At 38.6% G+C, this 12,211-nt stretch overlaps 1 protein-coding gene across 1 annotated transcript in view; it reads right to left on the bottom strand.

The window, feature by feature from the left end:
* LOC115428800 (CUB and sushi domain-containing protein 3-like) overlaps window positions 1-12,211 on the bottom strand; it is a 965,368-nt gene that overhangs the window by 824,302 nt on the left and 128,855 nt on the right. Inside the window, exon 2 of the mRNA XM_030148025.1 lies at window positions 3,999-4,221. Within this exon, the coding sequence (XP_030003885.1) occupies window positions 3,999-4,221 (223 nt within the window). The remainder of the gene's footprint in view (window positions 1-3,998; window positions 4,222-12,211) is intronic.

Below are 12,211 nucleotides of genomic sequence, written 5' to 3'. Positions count from 1 at the left end.
CTTTTGAATTGAGTATTTTCAAAATGTAGCTTGCTTGAACCATTTTTCTAAGATCTCAGACCCCACCTTTAAAGGTGGACGTTTGGGTCTTTAAGGGTTAAAGGTAGATGTTTGGGTCTTTATGGGTTAAAGGTGGACGTTTAGGTCTTTAAGGGTTAAAGGTAGATGTTTGGGTCTTTATGGGTTAAAGGTGGACGTTTAGGTCTTTAAGGGTTAAAGGTGGACGTTTGGGTCTTTATGGGTTAAAGGTGGACGTTTGGGTCTTTATGGGTTAAAGGTGGATGTTTGGGTCTTTAAGGGTTAAAGGTGGGCGTTTGGGTCTTTAAGGGTTAAAGGTGGACATTTGGGTCTTTATGGGTTAAAGGTGGACGTTTGGGTCTTTATGGGTTAAAGGTGGACGTTTGGGTCTTTATGGGTTAAAGATGGACGTTTGGGTCTTTATGGGTTAAAGGTGGATGTTTGGGTCTTTATGGGTTAAAATAGGGTACATACAGCCACAGGAAAAGAGATTTGAGTTAAAGTATTTTGATGAGCACATTTAACTAATCAAAAGTTAAGATAACATTATGATTATGCAGAAGACTGAAAACCAGAACAGATTAATTTGTATGAATAAACAAACACAATATTCTTCTTTCAAAAACAACTTTTGTGAATGTGAGGTGATCAACAGGTACACAGCTTAAGAGTCAGGAGTCAGCGTGGTTAAAATACCAGTATGTGCACTATCTAGAGCCATGAGCAAAACAAACATTTCAATAGACAGCACTCCCACATCCACAGCAAATTGAATACCAACATAATTTAATTGCAAGGTTAAAGGGAAATGTTGAATGTGAGTTGAGTCACAGACAGATGCTATTAGACACTATTGATTGGCTGATGAAATCATAAGGAAAGAAGAGTTGAATAGCTTATCTGAAATGAGTTTCTTTCTGGATATTGTGCTGCCTGTGCTCAATAACATAGTTCAATAACAAAGGGGAAACTAAATGCTGCTGATTGAGCCTTGGATATTTGTGTACTCCATCAGAGCAGAAGCCTATTGACAGTCAAGGTCATGGACTGAGCAGCACAAACACCAGTATCAGGTACCTGGTGTGTGTTCAAACCATGGCTCCTTTTTTTTTTTACTGGATTTTTATGATCCAGTGTGTTGTTTCTGAAAATTAGTCCTCCTAAAATCCTGTCGTGTATGCGCTCATTCCATTATTTTTGGGCCTTTAAGAAACTGTTCATGTGTGTGGTTTCATTTATTTTAGTCGTCTTTTGAACTCCTGATTCATGACTGTAAGCAGGTTTAAAAACACCTTCTTACACTTCATTACTAATTGGCAAAAACATAGACGAGGATCTTTTCATAGCTTCAGCTTTAAGAAATTAAAAACTGGCTAAACATTAGTAGGAATCTAATAATAAACAAAAATCTCTAAAACAAAGCATATGTTTGTTGTGTCTTACATGTCTAGGGGGAGCCATAGATGACAGAATCAGCATTGGAAAGCACATATCGAACATGTACAAACTAGTGCTGTCAAATAATTCAAACGTTTAATTAGATTAATCACAGGGCCGCTGTGGATTAATCTTGATTAAATATCATTCATTTTTAATCTATATTGATAGCATTTCATTTTGCATGAACAAACAGACTCAAGGAAAAAGTGAATATATCTGCACTTAACGTGTTTGTCCAAGCTGGGCGACATGTTAGCCGTAGTGCTAACAGAATCCGTGAGTAACATGTTTGGTGTTAATGTGTTATTTGAATGTGGAAGTGCTTCAGTGAATAGAAAACTCCTTCCTGCAGAGTGTGTTTAATACTTTCTGTGGGTCGACTGTTCCGTCTTGGTTTTTTTAGTCCTCATATCCAGGGTGCAATTTATTGGGGGGGCGATAACCCCCCCCTCTGGTTTTTACATCCCTATTTCTGCTCAATGAATTTCACTTGGGGGAGACAACCAACCAACCAATGTAAATCCCATCAGGTTGTGACAGTTTTCTTCCACATATATCCTACTTTACTGACACTAACGTTCACCTGAACCCAACTGTCGCAGTCTCAGATTTCGCAAATGTCCCCATGCACTGGGGAGCCGTAAAGGGGGGGTTAGCATGACAAATTCATGGGGCCCAGCAGTTGTGTGTCCAGTGGATACTGGTTAGAAGTTGTAAAAATTTTGTGTAAGATCCACTGAATAACAGAGGAACAGAACCTGGGAGTTGGACGTTCAAAGTATGTAAAGCTTCACTTTTGTTTCGCACTTTTGTTTATATAACTGCTGCCCCCCCCCACCCCACCCCTCCCCCCAAGGTTTTCTGACAAACCGCATCCTGCTCATATCCATCCCATCCCAGGGGATATCATGGAGAGCCCCATGTATGCTGCTTTCAAAAGTCAGATTAAAGTATGGATAAGAAACAACCAAACATGTCAACACTAGCACTTTAAAAGGGACAGCTGAATGTTTATTTTAATCCTTGACACGTAGGCACAAATGTCATTTTGTACTATATTGTAGTGTATTGAACTGTACTGTTTTTACACTGTCTTGCTCTGTGCTGCACTTATTCCACTTTATTGCTTTGTATTACACGGATCACTGTTATTTATTTAAGTGGGGACTGCAGATGAAAATTAGCACTGACGCTAACTCCAGCCTATTTACATGTTTATACTGTAATGGAATGTATAAATGTGTTCATTAATGTGCACTGCCCCACCTGAATAAAGATATAATAATAATAATAATAATAATAATAATAATAATAATAATAATAATAATAATAATAAAAATAATAATAATAATTCCATCCAGAGGGCCAACGTACTTTTTCTGCTCTTCCATCTTTATAGGTTGGTTCTGCTGCCTGGATCAACTGACCAGTTGTTCATGTGCGTTAATGCTAACTCTACTGGGACAAACTGACCCAAATGTGTTGGAGGAGACGTTCACAATCATTCTGCTGTAGATGGGTTCATGGAGTTAACATTTACAATCACATTCATCAAGAGGATAGATTCATCTGAGTCAACAAGTTAATTTTGACAGCACTAGTACAAACTAAATTCCTCAGAAGCATTGCAATAATATATAAAGTAAAGAACACACTCTATACTGTTCCTTAGTCTCACCATATTTACAATACTGGACAACAACTACAAGACCTCACCACTGCCATGAACCATCATTAAAAAAAAGAGCAATATGGATCATTCACAACATTGTCAACCAGGAACACTCATTATTCTTACAGTCAAAATGATTCACATTTACAGACATCATGGATCAAACAGCTGAAATAATTTACAAAGCTAAAGAAAATAATATATTAACAGCAAATAAACAGAAAATGATTCAGTATTCATGAGGGGGGGTTATAATTTAAGGGGAAAAATTAACTTTTATGTTCACTTAATACGTACGACCAGGAAAAGAGTTTGTGTTTGAGTCCGTGGGTTGAAACTGGAACAGACTCAATATAGAGTTGAAGGGATGTCCAAGTATGAAACTATTGAAAATGAGGACCTAAGACACAAGAGGAACAGGGATGAGGGAGGGGTTGGGGATCACTGGGGTTATAAGGATGGACAAGTATATATGTGGGATGTGTCTATACACAGGTGTATGTACATATGTATATGTACATATATATGTGTTATTGTATTATGTGTTTATGTAATTATATTTATATTTCTTCTTAATAATATAAAGTCAGAAACAAAATTATTTAACAGTATGTATCAGGCATTAGAGCATGGATATGTTAGACTAGGAAGCTTCTAATTGTTATTAATTATTTAAGGAGAAGGGGTGGAGTTTATAAGTTTCTTCTCACTCCTTTTCAAATAGGTATTATATGTCTTACGTTTAAATGTTTTGCCTGTTTGTCATTTCTTTTTCTTTTCTTTTTCTTTTTTTTTTTTTTACATTCATATCTGAAATAAATCAATAGAATGTCTACAGGAGATAAGAGGCAGATTGAACCGGTCCTACCTGGTTCTGAAGTTGGCAGGGTGTGGGTGTCCATCATACAAGGACAAGAAATCGTACTCTTCTTCTATAGCAAATGATAAGAAGATGAGCTGGATCCTGCTTCCCTCCTCACCGACGATGACCCAGGTACAGTTGGCCCCGTTAGGATAGCCATAGGGAAAGCCCGGTGATTCTATACTGCCGTTCCGGCCTTTCAGCGTACCGCCACATGTGTAGATGAAACCTGGGAGAAAGACAGGAAGGGTCAGTTAGACATGAGTTTGACTGTCAGAAGGACATGAATGAAAGAGCTGGTGAGAAAAGATGTGATTTTTTTGAGATGTACCATCCCAAATTAGAAAACTCTGTGCTTTGGAACATGAAAATTATAGATGAGAGCAGTGACATTAAACAGGACTCTATATAAACACCAGCTATCAAGGGCGTAGATTTGATTCTGACATATAAACATATGTCAAACAGCCAACTAGCAGAAAACTTTATAGAAACATAAATAAATCAGACAGAAACATATATAAACCACATAGAAACCTACATCAAACAGCCAACTAGCAGTAAACCACATAGAGACATAAATAAATCAGATAGAAACATATATAAACCACATAGAAACCTATACCAAACAGCCAACTAGCAGTAAACCATATAGAAACATAAATAAATCAGATAGGAACATATATAAACCAGCCAACTAGCAGTAAACCATATAGAAACATAAATAAACCACATAGAAACATTTATAAACCACAAAGAAACATTTATAAACCAGCCAAACAGCAGTAAACCAGATAGAAACATATATAAACCACATAGAAACATGTATAACCCAGTTCTGCAGTAGCCCACACACCTTAGCAGATATCTCATATCTTAATCATCTGCAGTTCCATTATTAGCCAACTTTGCTTCATTTCAGTTCAGCTAGTTGTTGCTACTAACATCAAACATTTTTTAACATTATAAAAGGTTCCATACCTCTGTAATTGGATTATTTTTCTGCCTCCTCTTTTCTCTGCTTCTAAACGTGGAAGGCCTTTTCACCATGATAAACTCTCCACCCTTTGCCTGGATGCTTAGTTCAACACCTGTCTAACTGTTATTCAGCTCTGTTCTGTCTCTGTCACTCACACACACAGTGAGCACCGGTCAAATGTACAAATGTAAATGTAAATGACACCTCTGATATTCAAATCCATCTAGCTGACATGACCCAGGCAGAACAAATGCACACATGTTGACAACTTACGCTAAGCGGTTGGAGATACAAACTGCCTCCTGTCCAGTCCAACTTTTTTTTTTCCTGTCCAACTAGCGGGTAACTGTAGCTTCTACAAGTAGATGGAGTAACAGCGGGGACGGCCAATCACATGTACAATAGCAAAACAGCAGAGCCAATCGGAGAGTGATAATTAGGTTAGAGGCGGGACTTCTAGCACAGACTGACTATTAACCCTTTGTGTGCCATAATCTTTGAGTAAACAAAACGGACAGCGGTTGGATTGGTAGGGACAACACAGTAGTGGCTGGATATTGGTAGGAACGTGTCCCTAGCGTCCCTATGCAATTCTCCGCCCCTGCCAACTATTATGTCATGTTTGGAACAATGGATGTATTTGAACATCAACTCCTCATGTTCAGGGTGACATAAAAATACAAGAAAGAAAGAAAGAAAGAAAGAAAGAAAGAAAGAAAGAAAGAAAGAAAGAAAGAAAGAAAGAAAGTTGGAACCCTTTAACATTTCTAATGTTGCCATTTGTTCACTGGAACCAAGTCATAAAAGTTTTGTCGTCCCGTATCCCCATAGTATTATAAGTAGGATGGAAACTGACGCACTCGCATTTGGGATTGAATGGAAAAACCAACATTACACTCTCCTGTTTTTAACACATTTAGGAAATGTGGGTAAAGTTCAGCACAGATGGACGATGGAAAAGGGACTACTATGTACTTCTGATTAAACACATATATAGTCTAAAACACTGGTTTTCTTTGTGCATGTGTTGGAACAGGCTTAGTGTCTTTATAACATGTGGAACAGACACACTCACACAACGGAGCTATGATTTACGCAAAAGCATAAAATCCAACAGCACAACATCGTACAGGAAGTCTGAGTGACTGGACTTCTATTCAGGAACGGTGTGGACACTGTTGACCTCCTGTCTCATATTAACGGGACACTAATTAGTATTTCTTTTAGAAGGAACAGCTGTCAAATACAACTATGGCTGGAATAAATTATTGCTTTTCATGAATTTTGGGAAAAGCCACTAGTCAGTGTGAGTCAGAATGAGGTGGCCTTGGTCTTGTCCGTCCATCCTGGCTCTTTGATGCCGGTGTATGATTACTTATTAATAGAGTATATACTGCAGCTTCTCCCAACGGTGTTGAATCAAGGATTACACAGGGCATCTTGAGGTACCATATATGTGTAGTTTGTACTGCTGCTGGAAGTACATTTCTTCGACCGGGCTTCTCCACAGCCGGGGCGGAGGTCACAATCTGTTTCAGAATGGCACCCCAGGAGACAGTGTTCCCGTTCAGCGGGGGGTGTTTGAACCTTGGTCCCCCGGCTGAAGGGAAAGTGAGCTACCACTGAGCTCCCCTTCCACCACGGCTGCAGAGGTGAAATCAATAAGCAACCACTGCCGTTCCCCCTGGATCCACACTCTGGACCTCACTGAGATCAAAAGTTGGCCATTTTCTCTAGTTCTGTCAATGACTGAACATGTCAAAACACACGACAACAGCTGATGCATGTCAGATATGACAATATTCCTACAAGACTTTTGCATCTTTAAATCTATGAAGGTCTTTTAAAAATGTGCCAATACACTGTATCAAAGACATGAAATCACTGCCTTTCATACATGACGTCCACATTTGTGGACCCATAGTTGAACTCACTTTCCAAAGGGTTCTAAAGGTAATATTCTCCAAATCACATGGGGGCAGTCTGTATAGACCCTCAGCAAAACAATGAACTAAATCATCTTATGCTGCATACCAAAGTGCTGGGAGGTGGGATATATCTACATCCCACCTCAAAGTATCCCAGACCATCCATGTTGAACATAAACAACAAATATGGAGGACCCTATCTAACTCCTATTTGCTTTGTTACTGCAGAGGCATTTGGACTGTGGACACTACAGTGTTGTCATGTTCTTGTATGTAAAGAAGTTCTTTATAAAACAGTCCTGTGGACGGAATTATTTAAAAAAGGAGGGATCTGGAATACAGACAGTGTGTAGAAGTGTGGACAGGTAAGAGTGAACAGGTGGATGTTACTGGTCTGTTTAAGAAGCATTGTGTTCATGGTCTTGGACTATGACAACCAAATGAGGAAAAAGAAAGGTGGTAACTGAACGAGTCATATGCAATATTAAAATAGTGCTCGGTCATTACACTAACTCTGTACACAGCTGACTGCTGTAGTTTGTCATGATTCTAGATTTTTGGTCAGTGAACAGACTAGTGAAAACGGTAAGTTGATAGGACCAGTATTTTGGGGGATATTTATAATTTTGGAATACAATCATCTTACAATCACATTGCTATGCCCAGAATAATAGAATCATCATTGAAGTGGGTCACCTAGCAACAGATTAACAATAGGACCACATTGCCATGGTGTCATATTTCCTGTGCGGAAACAGAAATGTCAGTTGAGAGGTTGTTCAACTGAAAATGAGAATGGAATTTACCATGAAAGGAAAGGACTGAACTGGATCAGAGGATCTAGAACCCAGGGTTCCTCAGGGGTCAACGCCATAGTTTTATTTTGTAGTTGACTTGTGAAAAAATATGAAGAATTGTCTTTGTCTTTTCTCTTTTGAACTTCTTCTTCCAGGCTTCTCATAGTGATAAATTGGAGGTGAAGCTAATTCCACTGCTGCACTACTTATTCTAAACCTCTCTGGGATACAGGGCCTGCTAAATGCCTAAATTGTAAAATGTAAATGTAATTGATCTCCTTGGACTTTACGGTTCACATCAGGATCATTATCTTCTCCCTTTGATCTTAATGATCCTTTTATATCAAACGCTCCACAGGTGTTAGATGAAAACCTCCCAGTGTCCATGAGTGAAGTTGGGCCAGGGCTTTTTTTGTGCGTTGCTCTATCGATCTCCAATGTAGACACTCTTCCCTTCTTCCATTCCACAGGAGAGTCAGGCTGCAGCGTCAGCTTACAGAGCACAAACCCTTGGAGCTGGTGGAGATTTAGCATCATTCTGATCAAGGACACTACAGCACAGGAGGAATGTGCAGTCACACGGCCTTGCTGCTATCCTTTCTTGCTGAGGGATGGTTTTACAAATCGCTCTACCTTTTTGCCCATTGATTTTTTTTTGCAGTTGACATTTTCTTTTCCAGTGTAGCTATGTCACTTGAATAGCTCTGACCGCAAAGACAACCTGAGAATGTGGAAATAATCAATTCTTACCTCAACTTAAAATGAAAGTATTTAATTTAAAACTGCATTTATGGCTCTGTTTAACTCTTAAAGACCCAAACGTCCACCTTTAACCCTTATAGACCCAAACATCCACCTTTAACTCTTAAAGACCCAAACGTCCACCTTTAAACCTTAAAGACCCAAACATCCACCTTTAACCCTTAAAGACCCAGACGTCCACCTTAAACCCTCAAAGACCCAAACGTCCGCCTTTAACCCTGAAAGACCCAAACGTCCACCTTTAACCCTGAAAGACCCAAACGTCCGCCTTTAACCCTGAAAGACCCAAACGTCCACCTTTAACCCTGAAAGACCCAAACGTCCGCCTTTAACCCTGAAAGACCCAAACGTCCGCCTTTAACCCCTAAAGACCCAAACGTCCGCCTTTAACCTAAACCATCCACTGATCTAAACTGTTTAATAACTGTTGATCTACTAGTCCTATCAATCCATGTCAATAATTGGTGTAAAATACAGTTCTTCATCTTTTCATAGTCATCAGATATGACCCATTTGGACATTCAGAGGCTCCATAGTTACCGTGGAAACACTGTCATCTTCTCCAACACTGATTCACCAGTAAACCCATTGAGTTGGATCAATGACAGTGGATGGACACACTGGGTTTATGTTCAGTAAATTGGGATGTAACAGTACAGAAACATTTCGGTTCGGTACATTTTCAGTTCAGGGTTCTTTGATTCAATACATTTTCAATACATTTTTGGTACAGTGAAGAAGACCAATTTCATTAAAAAAAAAGTTTATTGAAGAAATAAATTGCGATATGATTTGTCTCTTGGCAGAGGTAATATTAACTCTAACTGTTTGGCTCCAGTTCCAGAGTGTCAGATTGACCCAACAGGTTTAAAAGCTAGCATTTGGAAGCAGGGCTGTCGTGCTCTGTTGTGGACGCTGAAGCACAGGTACAAACTTCTGAACCCAAAGTATTTTGCCCAGAAAGCAGTTCCTGAACTGTACAATGAGACCAAAACCAAAGTAGTGGAACCACTGAGGTAAACATGGGGGAGAACACCAACATGTGATCGTGCTTTGGTTGTGGACAGTGAAATCTGGAGTTCTTTGTTGGATTTCTGCTGCTCATTGAGGATTTAGTTTGGATGTCATTTATTCTGACTGAATAAACTAGTGCTTGTGTTGGTTCAGATTGAATCAGCTGTTTTCTACAGTTTTCTACAGAAGCATGTGTGTGGAGGGTCTGAGAGTTTGAGTGGATTCATGGGGAGCTTTGGAGGGGACACAAAAACTAAATAAGCAATTATTTATTTATTTATTTATTTAAAATTAGACTAGTACAGAAATCTGTGAAAACCACTTTGGATTGAAATGAGTCTTATTTATTTCTAAAGACATTTTGTTAATTGTTTTCCTATACAATGTGGACTTCATTCCACCACAGTTTTTTTGTACTGTTAATAGGTATATATTTTGAGAAGTATTGCTTTTGACCCAGCAAATGTTTTGTGAATAAGAGCAGCTTTTACTGTATCTGCCATTGCCACCTTTGTTCTGTTGGTTCCCTGGTGGAAAATAGGTTGGATCATTCACTGGTTTGACACAAATAAAAGATAATGGAGGCAAATTTGTTTGATTAGTTGAATTTATGGATACTGACTAATGTACCATGTTTTAAAAGTATGAAGTAGCTACAGAGGGAGAAAAAAATCCTGAATGGGGAAAAAAGATGCACCGAAAATCGTTATAATCGTAATAATCATATTAATGATTATTATCGTGGTAATCGTTGATTAATCCAATCATAGCATCCTGAATTGTAATCGAATTGAGTGAGGTGCCTTAGATGGCACACCTCCACGAAAGAGGGTAATATTACAATAAATGGTGACAAATCACCAAAGAAAAGTTAAATATAGAGAAAAAATACTTTGGGATCTGACACAAACTTCACCCTGGGTCCTCAAGGGTTAAAGCTGTTGGACTTCCAGGTCCTACTTGATCTCCTCTGAGTGCACAGCTCAAATCATGGTGATCATCCTGCAGCCTTTCATGTTTATGAGCCTTGTTATTTAGCGTGGCAGCCGGGGCCACAGGGACAGAAGGGAGATCCTGCTGGAAAGCTTTTCCAACCAATTATCTAAGACAGTGCTCTAACCAAAAACCTATGTGTGTCTGTGTGTTTGTCCAGCCCTCATTTACCCAGATGATTCTAAAGCCATCACAGTGATGGATATAATGACCAATGGCAGTCTGAGCTGCAATTAAGGGTCAGTATCTCTGTTCCTTCACAACCAATCAGAGCTGAGACGCTGAGAGACCCAAAGGCAGCGGCTGCAGCCGTACGCTGGTCTGCAAACACATTCACAGTAAAATAAACCACTATACTACAGCTGACATAGTCACAACATACACATCCATATCAGGGGTTTTCTTGTTTCAGTTTAACTAAAAGCAAACAAAAGGCTGAACCGGGCCCACCTCAGCTGCCTCCTACCACACACTGCAGATAAACATTGTGCACAGCGCAGCAAGAAAACAACCTATTGAGCTGCCATTTTGGCTGAGTCCAGAAGGAGAAGATCCATGTGGTTCCTAGAGGAGAGGAATTACATTTTATGATCAAAGTTAAAAGGAATTTATGCTCAGGCTGATCTGAGCTCAGTGGTTCATCCACCACTGTAGCTGTTCAGTGATAAGATGCAAAAGTCAACACTATCAGACACTGTCAGGGGATCAAAAGCACTTCTACTGTAAATAAACATCATATATATGCAGTTCTTCAACTTTAAAACTATAGAGGAATCATGACTTAATAATGTTCAAACTTTAACCCTTAAAGACTCAAACGTCCTCCTTTAACCCTTAAAGACCCAAATGCCCACCTTTAACCTAAACCATCTACTGATCTAAACTGTTTAATTCCTGTTGATCCACTAATCCTATCAATCCATGTCAATAATTGGTGTAAAATACAGTTCTTCATCTTTTCATGGTCATCAGATATGACCATATTCGGACATTCAGAGGCTCCGTAGTTACCGTGGAAACACCGTCATCCTCTACAACATTGATTCCCCAGTGAAACCTATGGAGTTAGATCAATGACAGTGGATGGACACACTGGGTTTATGTTCAATTAACAACAGATTGGACAGAAAAAGACACTGTTTATTCAGTTTGATCTGTTTCTGATAGAATAAACATCAACTTTGATCTGAACTTTAATGAACATCTACATGATCAGTGGAAAAATACCTGATTTTCACTGAAAAAATGCAACATGCAGAAGATAATCTTACAATAAATGGTGATAAATCACTTGAGAAAAGTTAAATAGAAAGAACAAATAATTTAGGAACTGACACAGAAGTAGCTCTGGGTCTTTATGGGTTAAATATATTTCAAACATTTATTTCTGTATTTTTGTGTATACGATGATTAAAAAGAGTTAAACTGAATAAACATTTTGTGTTCTATTTGACAATATAAAAGGACTAAATCCTAAAGATGAAAAAAAAATATAATTATCATATAAAACCAATCCAATCCCCAAACAGGTAAAACATTGTGTGAAAAGTGAATAAAAGAGTAAAGCAATTTATGCAAATCTAAAAGCATATTTTATTCACAATGGAGCATAGAAACAATATCAGATGTTTAATATTTCATTATATTATGCTGCATGGATGCTATTTGATCCACTTGCCTCAAAAAGTTTTCCCTAATTTCAAAGAATGCTTTGAGTATGAATTGCTGCTAAAACTGTGATTTATC

The sequence above is a fragment of the Sphaeramia orbicularis genome, chromosome 11, assembly GCF_902148855.1.
Source record: "Sphaeramia orbicularis chromosome 11, fSphaOr1.1, whole genome shotgun sequence".
NCBI classification, from domain to species: domain Eukaryota; kingdom Metazoa; phylum Chordata; class Actinopteri; order Kurtiformes; family Apogonidae; genus Sphaeramia; species Sphaeramia orbicularis.
This window is presented reverse-complemented; position numbering and strand designations above follow the sequence as displayed.